Genomic DNA, 23,943 nt, shown 5'->3' on the forward strand with positions numbered 1-23,943 from the left:
ATAATGACAAAAAATACTGAAATAGAAGTTAACCATTTTCCTTGACAAAACGTAAGAACTATAAAATGTTATTACATGATTACTAAAAATATACTTCTTGAAATAAATTCAGTGGAATATATTATACATGTTTCCTTTTTTAATCTTTAATCTTTTCATTTCCTGTCTGGCTAAAAAAAAAAAAAAAAAGAAAAAACCTTTTTTCAATGAAATCATAAAACTATTCTTTTTAATTACTTTGGACATATTGTCATCTCTGGGGTCTGCTTTGTTCTGTAACTATTTCTTCCAGAAAGTAGAGGTGGCAGGGGGGTGACTAATTTGTATTTGAACAATCTCTGATACATCTAAAAATAGAGCGCAAGAAAAGGAAAAATTATTTGCTATGGAGCTGAACCAGATCTTAAAAAAGTGTTACAGGATTGCTCTGTCCCTTAGTATACTTTGCTTATTCTGATCCCCAAATGACCATCCCTGTCATGTCCCTCTCTTAAACCCAAGTGTTTCTTACCTTGAGAGGCCTTTCCATTGCAGCAGTATCTTTCGATTGCTTCCTTTATATTGTGGTTACACTTGAGAAGTTCATATAATGCCTGGGGTGGATATTCAATAAAAAGTATTAAAAGTTCATACCTAACAGCATTTTAAAAAACAGGTATAAGGGTCTTGATAAATATTGGAGTCTTGATAAACACTGAAATCCTCTCTAATTTCAGGGATTTGAAGGTATATCTGCCCAAGCATTTAGTCTATGTAACTATCGTGCAGATTGACTCTGGTACCATGTGAAATCATGTTCATCCTCACGCTACCTCTCAGAAATCACCTGCCTGTATCATTCTGACTTTTTTTTAAAACAAACAAACAAAAACACTAGGTCTAAGATTGAGTTTCCCCTATTTTAAATGCTTTTTTTTTCTAGTTTGGAAAAATTAGTTACAGTCTGTCCCTTGATGTCATTTCCTCCCTGTCTCTTTTAGTTTTAATATAAGGGAACAGCAGCAGGCCTGGAATAACAGGCATGGCACTTCAGACTAGGATTATAACGGTCTCAGTTATTTCCATCTACTATGAAAGGTGCCACTTTTTAAAATTAGAATATATTCCTATTAAATCTGCTTGGAATTATGAACATAATAAACAGGAATAACAGAATTCAGTTGAAAGTTAAATAATCCACCTTCCCAAGTAAGTTTTAAGGAAGTGAAGATGGTTCAATATTAGGAAAACTTTTAATATATCAATAGCCTACATTTTAAAAAGTCATCTCTAAGCTAATTACCCTGATCTGATCACTACACATTATGTGTATCAAGATATCACTGTGTACCTAAACATGTGTAATTAAATGTTAATTTTTAAAAAATCAAATCAACAGCTGCTTAAAAAGCATCTGATAAATATTCATTTCTAATTCTACAAAGACAAAAACTACAATACTTATAAATAGATGGATATTATCTTGCTATAATAAAGACAGTAGAACCAAGGACCAGTATTATTCTTAATGTAAAAACCTTAGATGTATTACTTCCACCAAAAGCAGGCACCAAATCACTGTTATTACCAAGTATCTCAGAGTTACAGCTAATGCATTAAGATATAAAGCAGGAATAATAATGGTAAGGAAGGAACAAAAGTGTAATTTAATCATGAACCAAAAACCAAAAAACCACTCCATAAATGTATGCAATTATGATGTGTCAAACAAAAATGATATCACCCATAAATTTTTTAAAAGGCAAACTAGAAAACCTGAGAAACAACTGAGTCAGGTAGTTTCAACAGTTTAAGTTACATTTTTAAAAAAATTGGTATTTCTCAACATCAACAATATACAATTATAAATATTATAGAGGGCCAGGCGTGGTGGCTCACGCCTGTAATCCCAACACTTTGGGAGGCCGAGGCAGGCAGATTACGAGGTCAAGAGTCTGAGACCAGCCTGGCTACAAAAATTAGCTGGGCACGGTGGTGCATGCCTGTAATCCCAGTTATCAGGAGGGTGAGGCAGGAGAACTGCTTGAACCCGGGAGGCAGAGGTTGCAGTGAGTTGAGATTGCGCCACTGCATTCCAGCCTGGGTGACAGAACAAGACTCCATCTCGGAAAAATAAATAAATAAATAAAATAGAGATCCCCTTTCCAATAGCATTGAATACACACACACATAAAAGATACTGAGGAATTAGTGAGATGCATGTGATATTCAAAAAAGCAAAACCATTTGAATTTCTAATGTTATAAAGGTTTTAATTCTTCTAAAATTAATAAAGACTTCAAATATCAATACAAAAACCCAATGAGATTCCTTTCTGACAGCTAGTATGACTTCCCTATGTTACTTCAAAATTCAAATTTGTGTCTGCCCACCTCTGAATACTCATTAGTCAAGGTTGGGGATTCTCAGTGATAAAGGCATATGAAAGAAGCAGAATGATGTCAGAGGGGCAAAACTTAGAGGCATTTGAAAAACTTAATAGGCAATGTTCCCATCCCCCATCCCACATGTACTCAGGACAGTATTCTGAATCTACAGGTACACAAGTGCTTAACAAATGCTCCTAAGTCAAATTTATACAGTCTTAATAGACATTACTTTTTAATCACTTCCTAAATAAAGTTGAGAACAATTCAAAGAATACACTTATAAAATCTAAAAGTCCAACCATAGAGAATGTTTAAATAAATGAATTGTAAGTATAGGATAGTATACAGTAAGTTGAAATTTAGGTGAAATTTTTTTTTAAAAAAAGTATAGGATAGACTATACAGACATCAAGAATGAAGTATTAAATAATTCTCAATGGCAAAGGAGAATAAGATTAATTAATTAAAAGGATATAAAATGGCATCTCAAGTAAGACATATGTAAAGGTATTTTTAAAAAGACCTGAAGAAAAGATACGAAACTACAGTGAAGTTATCTCTAGAACTCAAGGTTATGGTTTTTTAAACCAGTCTTTTGCAAATTATAAAACTCTATCAGAAAAGATACCTACTTCACATGTTAAAAATAACTGTATCAAATATAAGAAATCAAGAAGATACTGTAAACTGGCTGCTGTTTCCACAGAAGTTGAAGTATACCTGTTCATTGTCCCTTGTGTGTGTTCCTGCAGAAATCCTATCCATTATTTTTTCATTGCCAGTCCTTAATGAAGTCTCAACAAGGTATTCCTTAACTTTGCTCTCCAAAACCACATCAGGACACCAAAGTAACTGGTCTTCGTTTTCATATACTGATAAAGAAAATCCCATTAACACATTAAAAATCATGAACACACTCAAAGACGTACACAATTCTTTGTCTTCCTTGATAGGCTATCCAATGGGACAAGGAAAGAACTTTGAAGACACCAGTAATCTGATTATCCGTTAAGTAGGGCCTTTCACACACAAGCAAAAATTTAACTTTATTATAGGCCAAGGATTCCAGTGGCCAAAGCAAGTAGCTTTTTTGGTGGCTGGATATACTGACCAATCTGAAGGTTCTCCATGCCTAGTAAAGTCTAATATAAAACCCCATAGTGGTTATTTTATACTCTTCTAATGAAGGGGCAAACAAAACCTGTGTAAATTCTCTAACAACCTCATTGGAATTTTCTCTTGAAATCCCTAAATTGCTCTATGAAATCTCTAGGGGTTAAAAATTGCAAATAAATAAAACCCAAAATATCTGGTAATAAGGAAATAGCTAAAAAAGGTATACTTTTTCTCCCAATAAGATAACTTTTATTTAAAGGAGAAAGTAGATTAACCAAACCTCCCTAGGGAGGTTTTTGGGAAGAGGAAGAAAAAGTAAGAAAAGTAAACTTTCTACAATCTCTTAAACAGACTGATACATTAATGAACAAAATGTCATTAAAACAAGTTTGTTTTATTAATGCACTCTGCCACTTTACTCAAAGCTTCTACTTTACACAATAAAGTAATATGAACTGCCCAAGTATTTAGTCCAGTGCTTCAAGTGCAATCCATTCTTCAAGTGCATAATACTGACTATAGCTAATAAAAATAATGTACTGAGAACACACTGCATGCCAGGGACCATGATAAGTGCATTATAATCCCAACTGTAGGAAGCAGGCATTGTCAGTCCCAGGTAGCAGGAAAGTTAAAAATAAAGTGTGCCTGTGAAGCAGTAACACTTGTCTTTTGCGAGAAGTTCCTAGAACTTACTTTCTCTCTGGTCACAAGTGAAATAGGTAAAACAATTTGGGTTTATTCCCTCAAAAGATAAAGTACACCTTCCCTCCAATCTGCAGCACTGACAAAATTTCACCTCTACTATGTGTGACTTAAGGACCTACAGTTGCTGAGTATGTACTTGGCTCAAAGGGCCAACTGTGGCATTTGGGTGGTGGGGTGAGAAGGCTGGCACATCTGAAGATTATCAGTTATGTTTTGTTTCCCCTGGGACAACTGTCTTTTAACACTTCGAAAGCAGTTTAGGAAAACAGTGTTCCTAGTGGCTGCCATGGCTAACAATCCCAGGGTAACCAGTCCTTCCCTCCTTTAAATGGAGGATGACTTGGCATGGAGGAAAGGAAAAAGGACTCAGGAAGTATTGTGTTGGGTGCTGCTTTTGCCCTTTTGACTTCACAGGGATAAATCAACTTAGGAAAAAAGTCAAACACCCACGGAAATATTCCTAATGTACTTGGTTCCTGAGTTCAACTAAGAAGGTGTAACTGTATTTTTATATCCTACCACCTTATCCCCTCCGTATTTTGAAAACCAACTACCGTTGGAATGCACCAAAAACGTAAGGAAAAATTGATTACACATAATTAGGAGTATACAAGCAAAAGCAGCAGATCCTTACATTTCACTTCCTGCTCTTCCAGGGCTGGGGAAGGAGAATTTCTTCCAGTCTCTTTTTCCCTCAAGAGTTTTCTTTCCAGAAGATTATATCCTTAACATTCTCATCATCTCAGGTGATGAGATCCTACCCACTTCTACTGAAGCAGGATGAAGGCCAAGGTACAGCACTGTGGGAGGCTCTCCACTATTCCAACAGGCACTGAGCGTACTGGCTAACAAGCACTATGTGTGCCTTGGGCGGGGCTGGGGGTTGGGGGAAACTGAGTCTAGTGATTAACTTTGATACATTTTTCCTAAGTCAGGCCTAAATATCCTAACTCTGCATGTTTCCCAAATCTATCTATATATTGCCAAGGCTGGTATGAAACCAGGTATTTAAATAAACATATCAAGTGGTAACCTGATCTACCAAACATTATCAAAATCAAAAGCTTTCCTTACCTTTCTCATTACCAGCGTACTCTCCAAGATAAGGGGGTATCTCTGCCTGATATTGTAAACCAATCATTATTTCCTACAGGAAAATTGAGAGGTAAAAATAACTTACTATAAAAATAGATACTGAAAAAAAGCCCCAACTCATTAATCAGTTTCTACAGGTCAAAACAACAAAATTATCATAAATCATTTCAGAAATATTTTTAAAAGCCCATTTAGTCCACTATGTTAACTCAACTTACCTTCCTCAAATCTTCAGGTGAATTACCACTGTCTGTTTCAACATCTTCAACCTCTGATTCCTTATCACCATCACATGTAGTATTTGCTTAAAAGACAAAAATGTAAAAGGTTTTTACTGCCTATTTTTGCAGAACCTGGAAGAATGCCTGTTGTATTTTTAAAAATGTTGTTAAATAAGTGAGATCAGCATAAGTATACTAAACCGCCGGCATGATTTTCACAATCGACATTGGTCAAAATGAGACACTGAAAATCCTAGTAAAGTGTATAGTATCCTGGGCGGTGCAGTGGCTCTCATGGCTATAATCCTAGCACTTTGGGAGGCTGAGGTGGGTAGATCACTTGAGGTCAGGAGTTTAAGACCAGCCTGGCCAACAGGCTCTACTAAAAATACAAAAAAATTAGCCAGGCATGGTGGCAGGCGCCTGTCATCCCAGCTACTCGGGAGGCTGAGGCAGGAGAATTGCCTGAACCTGGGAGGCAGGGGTGGCAGTGAGCCAAGATCACGCCATTGCACTCCAGCCTGGGCGACAGAGTGAGACTCCATCTCAAAAAAAAAAGTGTATAGTATCCTGATAATTATTATGGTATACTATTAAATAGTTTGGGAGGTAAAAGGAAACCACTGTGGCCACCTTAAAAAGAAAGTAAAACACTGGAGTTCTGATTATACTAATCCAGAAGGAGATACACACACAGAGTTGCATATTAGGTCCACTGAAACTGTTTTTGTACACACACGAATGCATGGATATTTGAACTTATTAACCAAAAAAAAAAAAAAAAAAAAAAAAAAGAGTGAGACTGCAGATTGCATCTAAGAAATTATTTTAGTCCAAAACATTTTATTTATTTATTTTTAGAAACAGGGTCTCACTCTGTCACCCAGGCTAGAGAGCAGTAGCCTGATCATGGCTCACTGTCACCTCAAAGTCCTGAGCTTGAGTGATCCTCCTACCTCAGCCCCCCAAATAGCTGGGACTACATGTGCATGCCACTATACCCAGCTAAGTTTTATATTTTAAATTTTTTTTGTAGAGACAGGGTCTTGCTATGTTACCCAGGGTGGTCTAGAAATCCTGGCCTAAAGTGATCCTCTCGCCTCAGCCTCCCAAAGTGTTGGGATCACACACCCAACCCCAAAACCTTTTAAGTATTACTGATAAACATTAAGAGGTAACACCAAGAACTAATAGGAAAAAGATTTATTATCATTAAAAGTGAAAATACCTTTTGAGCACTGGTAAGTATTCAAAACCAGGAGAGCAGGAGCCTTTTAATAGAAATTCAAAAAAGTCTAAAAAATTTTGTGGTGAAACTAGGAATGGTTACCATAGCAACAGATGACTCTTGAGAAGGAAAATGGCCTTGTAAAAATAAAGTCAATATTTCCATTTTTATCTTATTATTATTATTATTTTTGAGACAGAGTCTCTCTCTGTGGCCCAGGCTGGAGTGCAGTAGCATGATCTCCAGCTGGCGGCAACCTTCACCCTCAAGGTTCAAGTGATTCTCATGCCTCAGCCTCCCAAGTAGCTGGGATTACAAGTGCATGCCCCCATGCCTGGCTAATTTTTTGTATTTTTAGTAAAGAATAGGTTTCACCATGTTGGCTAAGCTGGTCTCAAACTCCTGGCCTCAAGTGATCCGCCTGCCTCGGCCTCCCAAAGTGCTGGGATTACAGGCGTGAGACACTGCACCTGGCCAAATATTTCAATTTTTAAATGACATATTAGTTCACCTCTATCCCAAAAGAAAGGTTATAATCTTGTTTAAATTACAGATGTATTTTATCTCAACCACATAAAATATTTAGAATATTCTGACATAAATTACTGAACACAATAAAATGTACTAAAGCTACAGTATCAATGTTACTATTAATCAGTAATCCACTGGGTTTCTTACATCGTAAAGGCCTAGGGAAGAAATCAGAAGTTTCATGGGAAGTCACAGATGGCGTCAGATCATCCGCAGAAGACTGAGTTTCCTCGTCATCACCTGACAACAAGTCTTTTGCTATTTCCTCCTGGAAGAATAAGAAGGCAGTGCTAGAGTTAGAAATGATTACATCTCATTAAGAAAACTATCTTTTTATAACATATAATTAAGAAGCAGTTGGAACCTTATGAAAGAAATATGAAATTCTCCTATTATTTACTTCACGTACAAAAATATTTAGTATTTGATATTATGTAATATTCAATAATATACTATTAAATGATAATTAGTGCAACTATATACTTATAACAAACAATTGCCTAATTTGTGGGTATACAGAGAGCTTATCTAAAGCCGTAGGCTAATTTTTAGTGAATTTACAACAAAAATAGTCTGACTTTTAAGTGCTTAACAATTATATTCATTTTCTGTCAATAATAAAATAAAACTGAAAAAATGCCTCCAACCTCCACTCTTCATAATTTAAAAATCCAACTAATGAACAGCTCTGACTACTGACATAATTTTAAAAGAAACACGTTTGAATTAATTTTTATGTAAGTATACAGTCATCCTTGTGCCTAGCACATAGTAGCCACTCAATAAATACTTGTTGAATGACTATGGTCATTAAAGTCTGTGGTACATTAATATCACATTGACTTAAAAGTGGGAACAATGTAACTCACAGGAAGAGGTTCCAAGATGTGGATTCCTCTCCCTGCCTGAGATCTGAAAGGCAAGGAAAGGTTCCCAGGGATCTGTTAGCAGAGGCCATGGCCGTGTGAATTTTCCTCAGCAGGGACTAGGCCTCCCCACAACCAGCCTATGTTAGAGATGGATCACCGTGGTCTTGGCTGCTGCGGCCGCTGTCACTCCCAGAGCCAAGAAAACAGAACTTCTCTCCAACCACTCCACGCCTAAGCCAGCTTGGTTTGAAGGCTTCTGGGGGATTTATTAATCAAGGCTTTTATGTGTTTATAGGATCAAAAGAAGTTAAGCCAAGATCTAAGTTTAGATACAATGTGTCTACACAGGAAAGATGAAAACATTACGGGAGAATATTCAGGCATGCAAAGTACCATGAAGCTGCTATTAATACTACTCTTAACATAGTGTGATCAAAGCCAAACAATGTTTATATCAGCCACCGAAATAAGCACAATGGGTCAACAAGAAGTTTACATTTAAGAATTATTAAATAATACTTTAAATGGAAAAAAAAAACTCTAATAAAAGCAGTCAATGGTAACAGATCCTGAATTTTTCTTTCAAATACTCACACTTACTTTGTCTAGTGTCATGTCTGGTAGTTCATCTGCCAGTTCACTTGGGGAACTATTTGCACTGGAATTTGCAACTGCTGGAATCGTAGGTTCATAGCCATAGAATGCCAGTAAGTCTTCTAGAGGCATGGTTCCTTCCTGTTCAAGCCAGGGCATAAACACAGACTTAGCAGATGTCACAATACTGAACTGCAGGTAAACTCTACTGTCCCTTAGGTTCATAAAGCACATTATCACTACAGCAGAACAAATCAAAGGCAAGCTTCAGTTTTTCTTTTTCTGCTGTTGTCAGAAAACAGGACCAAACACCTAGACCTATAATTGATGTATAAACAAAAGCCTAACAATTAACACCTTAGTTTTTATTTTCCAGAAGCATTTTACTATTTTAAAAATTCCTCAAATATTTGCTTTAGTGCTTTTTAGCTTTCAAGTTAACATAAAGATTTGCCCTGAAAACATTTCCAATTAATCAATCAATAACTTGTAATTCACAGCTTCTTTCCATGCATTTAACAGCTGACCGCTTGCTTTATTCTTCATGTTAATTAGAAGACACCTGGTAGAAAAACTTTTGCTGAATGTTTACTAACATCAGCAATATTTATGTTCAAAGCACAATTATCCTTTTATATTCTTACTACATCCCATATTTTTATACCAGTTTTTTTAAAACGACTGTCTGAGGAAGATTATACTATTATCACCATTTTACAGGTGAGAAAACTGAGGCTTAATTCCGGGTTTGAATCCCAGTTCCCCAGTTATCTTACTGGCTTCTTTAATAAAATTACATGCCCCGGCTACAGTGCTGCCTATGTTATGAATACCTATGCCATGCCTCATAGTGACACCAAGTCACTGTTTCCCTCTCAGGAATCCATGTGAAAATAAGTGTTACGATATACTATATAACATTCAGTGCATGCAGACTGCATATACAGCCAGGCTGCACATACAACTGTGTTAGGAATGATATGCTACACCATATAGCCTAGGTGTATAGTAGGCTACATTAACTACTTTTGTCTAAGCATACTCTATGATGTTCACACAGCAATGAAACTGCCTAATGACGCCTTTCTCAGAATGTATTCCCTCGTTCAACGACACATGACTATGTTTTAACTACTAAAGTGTATAGAACTATTTATTATTCAAGGCCGGTCACAGTGGCTCACACCTGTAGTCCTAGCACTTTGGAAGGCCAAGGCAGGCAGATCACTTGAGGTCAGGAGTTCGAGACCAGCCTGGCCAACATGGTGAAACCCCATCTCTAGTAAAAATACAAAAAAGAAAAAAAAGGAACTATTTATCATTCAAATAAATAACTTCAAAACAATATACTCATGAACTAGTTAATCTGTTAAATATTTTTAAGATTTCTGTATCCATCAATTAAAAGATTTTTAAAATTTGCTTATGGTTTAGTTTTCCCTTTAAAAAAAAATAATCCATAAAGCAAACAGCATGAAAACGCTAAAGTAGAGTATGCAAAACATGCCCACAGTTGATCACAAAGTGACCTGAGAAGAGCCAGTGACGATTCCTTACAGGGCCAGCTGGCTGCCCACAGGGCCCACAGGGGATGCACCTTTGCAGGTATGGAACTTACATAATCCATTGTGTATAACTAAAACAGATTCATGCTAAATGAACTTACACAATCAGGTATATGATAGAACACTAATTTATAAATTTGCAGTAGTAGACATACACCTTTCTAATGACCATAAATGATCATGAAAATCTTTTTTAGCTTGGGATTTAAATCGACCAAAACTCCTTTGGGAGCATGGAGTCAGCATAAATTGAGTTGGATTGTCAGAACAGGGTGAAGTTCACTTACACCACAGGGAAACTTCCATGAATTATTTTTCTTCCAAACCAAAGAATCCCTTGAAGGTAACAAGACTCAGATTTAGAGTCTCTCTACAGTCCTATCTTGCTCCTTGCAGAGTCCACGTAGCCCATTCCCTTTGGCTCATATTGGTTCTAATTTAAGAGGTGCCTGGGTTGCAGCCTTTGCCAAGCACCTGTCAGTAGTATTTCTCCAGAACCTCACAGTTTCAGTCTTTCTTCCTGAAATGGGGAGTGGCAATTTTCACCTCTCATGCACTGATGGTCCACCTTCCCATCATTTACTCAGTTCTAAGTACTTGGCTGAGGGCTACTAGCTACTGGCTACTGGACATAAAAATTAAATTTACTGAAGAATCCCTGCTCACAAGGAATTCAGTCTTAGTGGGGGAAACTGATGAGTTAGCCATTATAACACAATGTGATGACTTCAATATTCAATTGTGAGTATAGAGAAGGGCAGATCTACATCCCAAGAATACTCATATGGAGTATGGAGGTATGCACAGAGGGTGAAGACTGAGCTAAGTCTTGTAAGATGACAAGGCTTCTGACAATACACAAATATAGGGCTGCCAAGTTTGATGAGTGTAACAAACAGAGCACTGAGATACAGAGTAACACTCGGGGCCCGCTTTCAGAGGGTAGCAGGGAGAGACAGTCAGCAATCTTCAGCAGAGGCCTGAAGTCTGAGAAGGCCAGTCCCGTGAAGAGTATTCCAGGCACAAAAAATGACACATGTGAGGCCTGAAGGGCTGAAGGTGGTTTCCTACTAAGCCAAGTGGCCAAAGTTTGGTAAGCAGAATGAAGAATGGTTCAAGAGAATGGAAAGAGAGGCAGGGACAGATCACAAAGGGCCTCAGGGCCAAGGAAAGGAACCTGGACTTCATTCCCAGGGCAATGAGGAGCCATCGGAGACTCATAAAAAGGGAGTACCATGGCATTATTTCTTCTTAAAATACTGAACACCCGCAGGAAGAAAAGTTGAGAAGGGTGGAGAGATACAGGAGAAGCAGGGAAACCACTTAAAAAGCCTCGTGCTAGGTGAGGGTAGTGATACACAAGAGGAGAGAAGTGAAGAGAAGAGACATATTCTGAGGTAGAACCAAATGGGTCACTGGACGTGGGAGGGAAAGGGAAGGAGGACTCCCCAGTTTTCTATTTGATCAATTGCCTAGATGGTGGTAACTTCTGTCAAGATAGAGAATACTAAAGGAATAAAAGGTTTCTGAAGGAAACAAAACAAAACAAAACAAAAACAAGAGTTCTGCAAAGGACATGGTTAAGTTTAAGAGGACTATGAAACATCCAAGTAGAAAAGTCAGGTTGGCCAGGAGCCTGGAGCTCAGAGAACCAGGCTGGGCTAAAGATATAAATCTGGCATTCATTAGCATCTAGATGATATTTAAAACCACAGAAGTTGATGAGCTCACCCACGGAGAGGGTAGAGAGAAAAGAGGAGGGGATCTATGCTTATCAGAAGAACTTTCAAATATGTTACACTATGGGCAATGGGTATGTCTGAAAATTCTTAAACATGATTCGTATTTTGGAAATAATGTTCTAAGGGAAGTAGAATGAGAGCCTGAACTAAGAAGGGGGATTATTTGAGTGAAATTTAGGGAAAGATCCATTTCTTGAGTTACTTGATAGAAAGAATGAAAGCAACATAGGAGTTCAAATGGATTGCCAGATTTCTGGCCTGGGAAGTCAGGTAACTATAGCACCACTGAGACAGAAACACAAGATAAATTTAAGGATGGGACAGTAATGATCAGTTTAAGGTGAAAGCTAAAGCAGTGGTTTGAGATCACCCAGAAAAGGCACACAGAGTGAGAAGACAATAGCCAAAACCCCAGAGAATGTTAATGAAAATGCGGGCAAAGAAAGAAAAGATCATAAAATAAGGAGGGAGAAGTCAGACAACAGAACCAGGAAAAAGTAGGATTCCATAAATTAAGGCAAAAACAAGTATGGATAATCAGGAATGGTCACTTGGGTCAAATTCCAAAAAGAAATTAAGCAAGAAAAAGACAAGAAATCTTAGTATCTGGCAATCAGGAATTATTGGTGACCTGGGCCAGGTGCAGTGGCTGCTGCCTGTAATCCCAGCACTTTGGGAGGCCAAGGTAGGATAGCTTGAGCCCAGGAGTTGGAGACCAGCCTGGGCATAGAAAGACCCCTTCTCCATAAAAAACTTTTTTTTTTAATTAGCCAGGGTGGTGGGGTGCACCTGTAATCCCTAGGCTTTGGAAGGCTGAGGTGGGAAAATTGCTTAAGCCCAGGGGGTCAAGGTTGCAGTGAGCTATGATCATATCACTGCACTCTAGCCTGGGTGACAGAGTGAGACCATCTCTACATAAGTAATTATTGGTGGCCTTATGGCACGGTGGAAGAAGCCAAGCTAAGGACTGAACGGGAGGGGAAGAAAGTACATATGTGACTTGAGATTTGGCTACAAAAGGGGAGTGACTGAGGGCAACACAAGATCAAAAGAGAATTTCTTCCAAATGTGGGATCTACATGAGTAGGATTCTTATGTGGAAATTAAAAAAAAAAGGGTAAAAGAATAAATTGAGGGCAGGAGGGATAGAATCTAGAGGTTAGCCTGGGATATCACAGATACTTCACAGGACAGGAGGGAAAGAATAATATGAAAGTTTGTATATGTGAGGGAGACAGGAGGTTCCCAGCACTCACTCAAGAAAACCCCCACTTTTCTATAAAGACACAGGCATGACCATCTGTTGAGGGAGAAGGTGACCATCTTCATAGAAACCTCATTAATAAGTTCAAGTGATGACAGTGGTAGCCAGAGGGTTGATGCTAAAACACAAATCATTTGTACCAAAACTTTTAAAGCAAAACTGGAAAAGGTGACTCTAGTCTCTGAAGCACTTCACAAATGAGCTTTCTATGAGAGCCTATTAATAAAGCACTTAAGTCCTTTAAAACATAAAAACAATTTTTTCAAAATTGAATTAGTAAGTCTCAAAGTCTGTAAGGATCTGTGGTAGCTAAATCAGCTTAGAAGTGTGATCCAACACCTTATCCCAGGTATAAGGATTTTTCTCTTCCTTTTCTTGGGTATTTTGTTGAACCTATTTATATTTTAAGGAACACAGTAGAATGTAGTCACACTTATAAATGAACTGTTCTATAAGTCAAAGGATTTATATCAGGAAGAGTACCATATTTAGGGCAGAAGACCCACTAATTGCTAACCATTATATTGGACAAATCACCTAATCCCTCTCACCTCCATTTCCTCACATACCATCATTTCCTTGATCCTATGATGCACTCCCTCACGTATCAGAATCAGGATGTAGCCTGATACTAAAGTGCAAACTTCATATACAAGTGTTCCTCCCCCTACCCCTACACTGTTTAGAAATTAACAGTAGGCTGGGCGCGGTGGCTCACGCCTGTAATCCCAGCACTTTGGGAGGCCAAGGTGGGCAGATCACAAGGTCAGCAGATCGAGACCATCCTGGCTAACATGGTGAAACCCTGTCTCTACTAAAAACAAAACAAAAAAAATTAGCTAGCTGTGGTGGTGGGCACCTATAGTCCCAGCTACTTGGGAGACTGAGGCAGGAGAATGGCGTGAACCCAGGAGGCGGAGCTTGCAGTGAGCCAAGATTGTGCCACTGCACTCCAGCCTGGGCAACACAGCAAGACTCCGTCTCAAAAAAAGAAAAAAAAAAAAAGAAAAGAAATCAACACTACGTCCTACAATCAACAAGGTCTCTGAGCCTAGAAAAATAATGCCAACATTCATCTGACACAACTGATGGCATTGCTGGATGGACCAAATGAGACTGACTGAGATGCATTTCATGTTAATAACTAACGCCTGTCTGTTACCTTAAGGCACAGGCTGCTAAACAATACACATATAATTTGCTTAAATGTCTTGTGATCTTTTTTTTCCCAGACAGGGTCTCAGTCTGTCACATACTCTGGAATACAGTGGCACAATCATAGCTCACTGCAACCTTGAACTCCTGGGATGATCAAGTGATCCTCCCACCTCAGCCTCCCAAGAAGCTGGGGCTACAGGTATGCACCACCATGCCCAGCTAATTTTTAAGTTTTTTGGTAGAAATGGGGTCTCACTATGTGGCCCAGGCTGGTCTCAAGACTCCTGGGCTCAAGCGATCGTTCCACTTTAGCCTCCCAAAGTGCTGAGATTACATGTGTGAGCCACCGCCCCCAGCCTAAATGCTTTTTCTTTTTTTCTTTTAACAAAAAAGAAAAAACCTATACTAAATTCTAAGTGGTAGAAAAAATGATTTTTTACTTTCTCATTTGTGCTTTTCTGAATTTTTGAATTTTTCTCACAGTGAACACCAAGGGGATAATTATATATTAATAAAAGCAGAAATAAGTACTCTTTAAAGAGTTCTACCAGCCAGGTGCAGTGGTTCACGCTATAATCCCAGTACTTTGGGAGGCCAAGGCGGGTGGATTGCCTGAGGTCAGGAGTTCAAGACCAGCCTGGTCAACATGGCAAAACCCCATCTCTACCAAAAATACAAAAAGTAGCCAGGTGTGATGGTGGATGCCTGTAATCCCAACTACTCGGGAGGCCGAGGCAGGAGAATCACTTGAACCCAGGTGGCACAGGCTGTAGTGAGCCAAGACTCTGCCACTGCGCTCCAGCCTGCGCAATGGAGCAAGTTGGCTTCTCAAAAAAAAAAAAAAAAAGTTCTACCTATAAATCTAGGACTATTGAAAGCTCTCAGAAGGCAGTAATATGAATACATTAAAATATATAAAGATATTACATAAATCCTATTTTAGTATGTTTAATAACTAAAATCTAGCCACATATTCTATACTCAAAGAGCTACTAAATTACTTTTGTACTTACCTTATTTTCCATAACACATGATGTAATAAAAATTTGTGAACACTAAAATATGGGCCATATTACAGTCAACAGACAACTGAGTTTATTTACTATGAACATAAAAACTTATAATTCTTGCAAATGAACATTAACATCAATCCCCTAAGACTATTAATACGCACCAATACCTAAATCACTATTCCACTAATCTTTCCACTAATAAAAGATTAATACACTATTTCAAGTTATATAGAAATAATTAAAACATAATTTGAAATTCCTTCTAAAAACTTGATCCTTACTCTTTATATTTGTGTCTCTACTGTTTTTCTAATTCATTTTCATGTTTCTTTAAACATCAAAAAAAAAATAGAGACCACATGTATACAGTTGCACTTTACTACAGATAAAAACCATAGATCAGAGCAAGTGGGAGGGCAGTTAAGTCACTCTTCTGTTTCCCTGTGTATTAACGTGAAGAAGGAAATAAAATAATACTCCACTCCTGCCTCACAAAGCTACTAAGCGGAGGAGATGATATATATATAAGAATGTGCTTGCCCTTTTTAAGAAAAAGAGGTGTAGGATAACTCAGGGGATAAGTATCATTTCTGAAATCTTTTGTTATTCTGGCTGATTAGAAATTTTCAAATATGGTTAAGTAAGCATAAATCCTACACGTTTTCAAGGTAACCCCTATAGGGACCTCTCTATATACAGTCCTGGTATACATGCATGTTAAAAATACAGTTCATTTGAATTTATATTGACTTGGGGCTTAAAAAATTATAAATTACTTGCCAATCTTTTAAAAGATGACTTTTAAAGGAGCAGGGGATGGGATATTACCAATTTATATTTGAAAATACAGTAAACCTTTTTCAATTTTCTTAAAATATTCCACTAGATTATGAGTTATTTGAAGGAAAAGACTTCTCTCTGTATCTACTATAGTACTTAGCCAAATTCAAGTTTGACCCTTAGCAGAACAGTATGATATAATGGGAAGAGGGCTAGACTAGGATTCAGAACTAATCTTAGGGCCTATAGTTTTCCGTATCTCAATTTTCTCATCTGTAAAATGCCTATGTGTACCTACTTCACTGTGCTGATATAAGCTTAAAAATTAGGTTAAGAGATACAAAATAATTTTGAAAAATTAAATGAAAACACTTATTAGGCTATCCCCCAAAATAAAAGTGAAAACAAAAAAAAGGATTATGATCCTATTTTTATTTCAGGTAGATTATTTTAAAAATTATAACAGAATTTCAAACTCTTTATAAATGTGTATTAAAGTAAATCTTATACCTTTTCTAAGTCTTCAATTTCAGAACTGAAGTTTTTACCCTCATCCATCATTTCCTCTTCTTCAAGAGTTCTTTCATCATCATAGTCATGGACCAACATCTCAGCAGTGGGGTCAAAATCATGATCTTCAGAAGACAAAGACCCAACTGGAATAAAACAAACTGAATCACTTTACACATTTACAAGGCTATTAACAAAATAAAATAAAAATTTGTGTTCTTCTGCCAGTTCCTTTTAATGTTTACATGAGGGTTTTACTAAATGAATTTACTATATACTTTATAGGTTATAAATTAAGACCCTATGATTCTGAAAATATGTCTAAACCAGCAAAATAACAAGGCAAAGTTATTCACAAACACTTTTATAAGGGGTCTAGTCCACAAGAAAACATCTTATAACAACAAAGTGATTTAAGCAGCATGGTCTTAAAGAAACATTCTAATAGAAAAAGGAGTCAAACTTGCTTATCAGTTCATTTAATACAGCTGTCTAAACGCAAAGCAAAATGTCAGAAGAATTAAATTTCCAGAACGGAAGATTTCACAAGAATCTACTATACACTAAGACTCACACTTCAGGATAATATAAATTTTACTCAAATTCTAACCCTCAAATAAACACAACAACACAACAAAAATCTGTTTTATAAAACAAATACAAGTTTCTGTGAAGCAGCTATATAGCCATTCAGCTTTTAAAAGCATTGTATCACTTTATATGTCTCTAACAGTACTTCAAGTTCCCTAGCATTAATCAGACAAGCATTAAACTGTAAGACTTTGCTTTACTTTGGATTATTAACAAAGTTCTTAGGATTATGTGTAGGGAATACAGAAAATCACATCTGAAGGTTTTGGAAGATGTATCCATTGCAAGTTGTTTTGGATAATTCATACTTGTTTATAAAACTGTAATATCTTTTAATAGCAAATATGAAATCTACAGGAAACTCCAAAAACCAAGAGAAGAAATGACTAAAATCCACAATCCCAAAGAAATGAAATCAAATTTATAAGAAAACAGGACTTTCTCCACTTGTTTTACTCTAGTATCCAATTCAATTAGGCCAGTAACCCTCAGAGAAAGGAAGGAAAGTATCAGAAACTGAGGTTGGGGGAAAGAAGAAGTGGATGGAAGCATACTCAACATAAAAAGTTTAATCTGTTCTCAGTCAAGCTACTGAATATTTTAAAATTTCAAACATTTCAGGACAGTGTGAGATCATTACCAAAACACGGAACTAGGCCAAAGATTGTTCACTACGGAAAAACCACACACATAATTCATTATTTTTGATTCTGGGTTCAGAGAACTCTAGTTAGTTTTAAAAATACGATTTCTACAGGACTTAATTTTTTGGCAGGTTTACATTATGTTATCTTCCTTAACGTTGAAAAATATCTGCTCATTTAAAAACCTGTTGATTTACATGTGGTTTAATTTAAAAAGAAATACGGGCCGGGGCGGTGGCTCATGCATGTAATCCCAGCACTTTGGGAAGCCAAGGTGGGGGGATCACCTGAGGTTAGGAGTTCCAGACCAGCCTGGCCAACACAGCAAAACCCTGTCTCTACTAAAAATACAAAAAAATTAGCTCGGCATGGTGGTGGGCACCTGTAATGCCAGCTACTTGGGAGGCTGAGGCAGGAGAATCGCTTGAACCTGGGAGGTCGAGGCTGTAGTGAGCCAAGATCACACCATTGCACTCCAGCCTGAGCAACGGAGCAAGACTCCATCTCAAAAAACAAAAAACAAACTAAAAGACATACGAATATTAATTAATTAGCTCACATCCACCATTACAAATTTTCTTTTTTTGAGGAATTCCTGGCAAGTTCCATGGTATGCCAAAGAGGCAGAAATGAAATAGATGCTGACTTTTCCACCTCTTTGGTAGCAGAGCTCCTCTGGGCTCTTCTGTTACTCCTGTATCACTTGGCACAACAGGCTTCCCCTTTAACATGGAAGGTATTCAATAAGGGCCAAAAATCGAAGGACCTGAGGGTCTACTCCCAGCTTTGTCCTTGGCTTTTTGGGACCTGAAGCAAGTCATTTAAACTTTCTAGGTCTAGCTCCTGTCTTCCATTTGCAAAATACATGGGGATGACTGAAAGGACCTCAAAAATCCCTTCCAACTCTAAAATTCTCTTTTTAAAAAACTGGTTAATTGGCCGGGCGTGGTGGCTCAAGCCTGTAATCCCAGCACTTTGGGAGGCCGAGACGGGCGGATTACGAGGTCAGGAGATCAAGACTATCCTGGCTAACACGGTGAAACCCCGTCTCTACTAAAAAATACAAAAAAAAAAAAACTAGCCAGGCGAGGTGGGGGGCGCCTGAAGCCCCAGCTACTCGGGAGGCTGAGGCAGGAGAATGGCATGAATCTGGGAGGCGGAGCTTGCAGTGAGCTGAGATCCGGCCACTGCACTCCAGCCTGGGCGACAGAGCGAGACTCCGTCTCAAAAAAAAAAAAACTGGTTAATTAATCTCAGTACTTTGGGAGGCTGAGGCGGGCGGATCACTTGAGGTCAGGAGTTCAAGATCAGCCTGGCCAGCATGGTGAAACCCCATCTCTACTAAAAATACAGAAAAATTAGCCGGGTGTGGTGGCACATCCCTGTAGTACCAGCTACCTGGGAGGCTGAGGCCATAGAATGGCTTGAACCTAGAAGGCGGAGGTTACAGTGAGATTGCGCCAATGCACTCCGGCCTGGCTGATGTCTCAGAAAAAAAAAAAAAAAAACCAACAACAACAAAACAGGCTAGTTGATTAAAAACAGGTTACACTGTCTTTTGGCTTTTTACTTAGATTGAAACTTCTTAAAAGAAGTCAGTGATGCCAAACGGAAAAAATCCATTAATCCAGCTGCTTGACATCGTGTATATATTTTCCTAAAATCAGTTATAACAAAAAAGTTCATCTCAAAATTAACAAAAATTTTTAGAATAAATTTTAAAGATGTAGCCTAAATGACAGTCAAGTGAGGCTCTGAAGGTCGAGTAGATACAAAAAGTAATACTGTAAGGAAACAGACTGTTCACTCTACGGAAACAAGTTGTAATGGAAGATTTAGGAGCTCATCTGTGCTCCACCACTAACTAAAGTTATTTAAACGTCTCCTCAAGTGTAAAATAATGGAGTTGGACCAGTCCAGAGGTGCTTTTGCTGTAGACTATGAGAGGGAGGAGAGCGAGGAGGTAAACAGAAAGGGGATGAGAAACTGAAACAAAGATATCCTTACATGATTAGCACATGAGGAAAGGTCCTTATCAAGGACCTGCTTCAGGAATTCTACAAACCCCAGATTGTGTGTAATTATGCATATGTGCAGAGTTCTGGGACGCATCCCTTGCTTTCACTAGATCCTCACAGGGGTTTCTGACCTCAAGAAAGTTAAGAAACACCGTACTAGATGATCTAAGATTGTCTCAGCTCAGAAGTCGAAATCATCATTTTTCTGTGACGAACTTGGAAGTTTTTTTTTTATTTTAAGATAGCTTTACCTCTCAACTTCCAATTTTAACACAATTCATAGACATTTAATTATGAAAAAGAAACAAAGTAAGAGGAGATGAGGAGTTACGGTTAGTAAAGTAGTCCCAGAGTTCTGACAAATTAAGTCTCTCGAAAAAGCCGAAATTAAAATCTAAATTGCTAAAGTTGGTGTCAAGTTAATTTGGGATTAACTGTTTCAGGCTCGGAGAAAAAATAAGATATGTAATAATTAAAGCCATATTACTTAAAAGAACGCTTGTCGTAGCAGCTTTGTAACAGTTACCTTTCCAACATGCAAGAGAAAACAACAAAGAACAGTATAACTGTTCCTTCCCCAAACTTAACTACTAAATGCACATTGAAACTCTTAAAAATCAATGAACAAAAACCTTCAAGATACATTTCTGTGGGGAATCATTTAGCAACAGATCTTTGAGCCCACATTACCCACTAGGAACCACTGAAGAGGTAAGAAAATAGGACAAACCTGGGCTCGAACTTCCAAAAGAAGCCTAGGAGAGAGAGAAGAAAACGTGAGATTAGATCCCGCAGCCGGGGAAAGAGGCAGCGTCGGCAACAGGGCGCAGAGGAGGCGGAGTCGAGCGCTCCACCGCAGCTGCCAAAAGTGCAAGACGTAGCTTCGCTCCAATCTTTCCCGGCCCCTTTCGGGCCCCCTCTTGGCTGCCTCGCCTTCCTCCCCGAGTCCCCAGTGTACAAACTCACAGACCCGGGACTAAGCCCGGAGTCTGAGAGGCAACTCCAAGTCGCTTCTTGGAGCTCAGCAAGTTAAAAAGCGGAGAAGCAAAACCCAGAGCAGTCGGCTCGCACCATCAGTCCCCCATCCCTGGCATCTCCGGAGTCCCCCAAATCCCGCCCGGCTCTCCGAAGCCCCAAGCAACTCGAAACGTAACACCCTTTTCTGGAATGAACTCGCGTTCTGAGCACCCAGTCTGCCCCTGGGGCCCGGGAGCCCCAACTCCGAGGCCGATCTCTTCCCCTGGAGCACAGGCCAGCTCGAATCGGACACTCGCCCCCAAACCAAAGCGCGAGCCCCCCATCCTCTCTCCCGAGTCCAGAGATGCAGCTCCTCTTAGTTTCAGGGATGCTGGCTCCTTCCGAGTGTTCAGTCCCTCCCTGGACCGCCAGCGCGCCTCCAGCCCCGGCGAGCTCCAGCCTAGGGGCTCCTGCCACAACGCCCCCTCCCCCCAGCTCACCAGTCCCGGGGGACATGGCCGGGGCAGCTTCGCTTGCCCAGCCTTCTTTCCTCCAGCCCAGAGTAAACTGGGGCTATCAAGCCTCTCTCCTGGAGAGGGCGTTGAGGGTCTCGGTCTGCCCTTTAACCCCAGGGGCGCCCGCACCTCCCGGGCTACGGGGCGGGGAGTCCCGCTCTTCAGCGAAGCCCGGTGGCCGCGCATCCCGCTCTTCTCCGCGCCCCCAGCAAAGTAAAGCGTGCGGCTCCTTCGCGCCGCAGCCCGGGCCCGGTGGGCCGGGGGCACAGCGCACGACTCCCGCAGGGCAGTGGCGCAGCCCGCTCCCCTCTTTGCGATCCGGCCGCGGAGGGGGGGCTCGGCCGGTTTACACCCACCCGGGCCCCGGGAAGAGGCGCGGAGGCGCCGGCGGCCCGCGTCAGCGGCCGGGGGCACGGCACTGCCCCGTCCCTGGGGCAGGGCTCGCTGCCGCCGGCCGCCACCTCCGTCCGGCTCCGTCGCCCGGCCCGACCGGGGCCGGAGCCGCCGCGGCCTAGTCCCGGAGGGAGACCGCTCCCGCGCCCGCTCCCGCCCCCCGGCCGGCCCCGCCGCGGCCAGTCGCCGCCCCGCGACCCCCGCGTTGCCACGCCGCCCTTCATGGGGCCGCGGAAAGAGCCCCGGATCCCCCAGGCTGGCTCGGGGGCCGCGGGGAGCCGCCGGGCGCCCGTTCCAGCCCGGCTGCTCCTGCCCGGTTTCCCTGCTCACCTCCGCCATATTGGTACCTTTAGGGCGAACGAGCAGCGCCGAGCCCAGTCCCCGGATGGGGCGCCTGAGCCAATCGCAGCCGCCGCCGCCGCCGCCGCCGCCGCCGCCGCGGTCCGCCCGGCACCCGCCCGGCGGCGGAGGCGGCACGGCCCCTTATAGGGCAGGGCGGCCCGCGACGCCCCCGGCCCGCTCGCACGCCCACACTGCCTGGCGCCCCTCGCCACCCGCGTGCCCGCCGCAGCCGGCCAGACGCGCACCCGCGCTTACGGTCCTTCTCCCGGCTGGAGTAAAGTTCCTGCGGAATTGGAGGCAAGTGGGGGACGGACGGACGCACGGGCGCGGGACAGACCCACGTCCAGCCAGTGGAGGCCCAAGAGCCGGCGGGCGCGTTTGGGGACCGACCCACAGACACCGCGGCGCGGGAGGGCGTGCGGGCAGGAAATTTGGACTGGCAGGAGATGTGCAGGGGAACTCGACAGACTCAACTTCCCTAAGAGGAGGAGGTGATCGATGAAATAGACGTGGGAGGAAGTCTGGGAAATGGGAGAAGAGGCTGGTGGATGGCAGAGTCAGTCCACAATGAGAGGACAACAGTCAGGCACTTTGCCATTTCCACGAAGAGACCTGCAGGAATGGGAGATGGAGACCGGTGTACACTGGCTTACGGAGTGGACAATGGAAGTAGACATTTGCCAAACAGGTTATTGACAGCACAGAAGAAAAGACAAAAGATCGACAGGGCAGAGAAATGATGCTGAACATACTTGTACAGTTCAAGAAGATGCCCAAAAAATATAAACTGTCCTGTTACGAAAAAAAATTAGACCAGTTCTAGGAATTGTTCATCACCAGTGTGTCTTAGGGGATGACCCAGAGATACTTGATACATCTGTTGAAGGACGGAAACAGCATATGAAAGGCCCTGAACTGAGTCTCAAAAATTCTACCCCCCACTTCCCTCACCTCTCCAAAAAGGCCAAACATTTGGGTAGGATCATAAAAGGAAACTAGTCCCCTGTGCAAGTGGATGGGTGAAAGACGGAGCATAAGGCTTAACAGGAATACCTGCTCCTACATGTGCCTTATGACCATTTGCTCTTCATTGGGGGAGATTACTCTCTGGAAGGGCCACATCCACACTGAAAGCCTTTGAGCCAAGTACACAAAAATATACGCTAACGGCTGATTGGAGAGTTAGGTCCTGCAGTTAAAGTAAGGTATGGAGTTGCCCTAGCAATTTCAGAGGACACATTGTCCTGAAGTGGGAGGCCAGTTTTATCTGTGGAAAAGAAAGTCGGCTGTAAGGTACAGGATAAGTGAGATGCAAACTCAATCAGGAATTATAGCAGGACCCTACAGGAATTTGGAGAGAGTGATCTCAGACACCAGAGCTCTTCCAGCTTTTTTCTAAAACATACATAATATTAAATGATAAAGACAAGTTTTTTAGAAGCCAGAACTTTTCATACTTTATACTTTTAATCCAAACATGAAAGGTCTTGATTTTAACCTGGGGTCCCTCCAATTCCCTTATTGCTGGAGCGCCTACTGTGGATGAGGCTGGAGACTGGAGGTAGGGAGAGGGTTATTTTCAAATTTTTTGCCAAGGCATCTCAAAATCAAGCTTATACCACGGGTAAAAGTTATTTATTTATGGAAATTTTAGGGAAAATCACTCCAACTATTTCTAAACATCATAAAGACATGGAAAATTACACTTTCCCTGCTGTGA

The 23,943-nt window shown here is 40.7% G+C and overlaps 1 protein-coding gene across 8 annotated transcripts in view; it reads right to left on the reverse strand.

Moving 5' to 3' along the window:
• MIER3 (MIER family member 3) overlaps positions 1 to 22,588 on the reverse strand; it is a 33,156-nt gene extending 10,568 nt beyond the window's left edge. For 2 of the 8 annotated variants that reach the window (XM_001099786.5, XM_015140084.3), the window contains exons 1-9: positions 22,212 to 22,241; positions 20,747 to 20,771; positions 16,764 to 16,909; positions 8,738 to 8,872; positions 7,416 to 7,536; positions 5,507 to 5,592; positions 5,268 to 5,340; positions 3,090 to 3,241; positions 512 to 593 (exon numbers count right to left, since the gene is read on the reverse strand). In XM_001099786.5, coding sequence (XP_001099786.2) covers positions 512 to 593; positions 3,090 to 3,241; positions 5,268 to 5,340; positions 5,507 to 5,592; positions 7,416 to 7,536; positions 8,738 to 8,872; positions 16,764 to 16,909; positions 20,747 to 20,771; positions 22,212 to 22,220 — 829 coding nt within the window. In that variant the 5' untranslated portion in view covers positions 22,221 to 22,241. The other 6 variants (XM_078004744.1, XM_078004743.1, XM_078004745.1 and 3 more) reach the window with 5 other exon arrangements.
• Positions 22,589 to 23,943: the final 1,355 nt, after the last annotated feature.

This window comes from Macaca mulatta, chromosome 6, assembly GCF_049350105.2.
Source record: "Macaca mulatta isolate MMU2019108-1 chromosome 6, T2T-MMU8v2.0, whole genome shotgun sequence".
NCBI lineage: Eukaryota > Metazoa > Chordata > Mammalia > Primates > Cercopithecidae > Macaca > Macaca mulatta.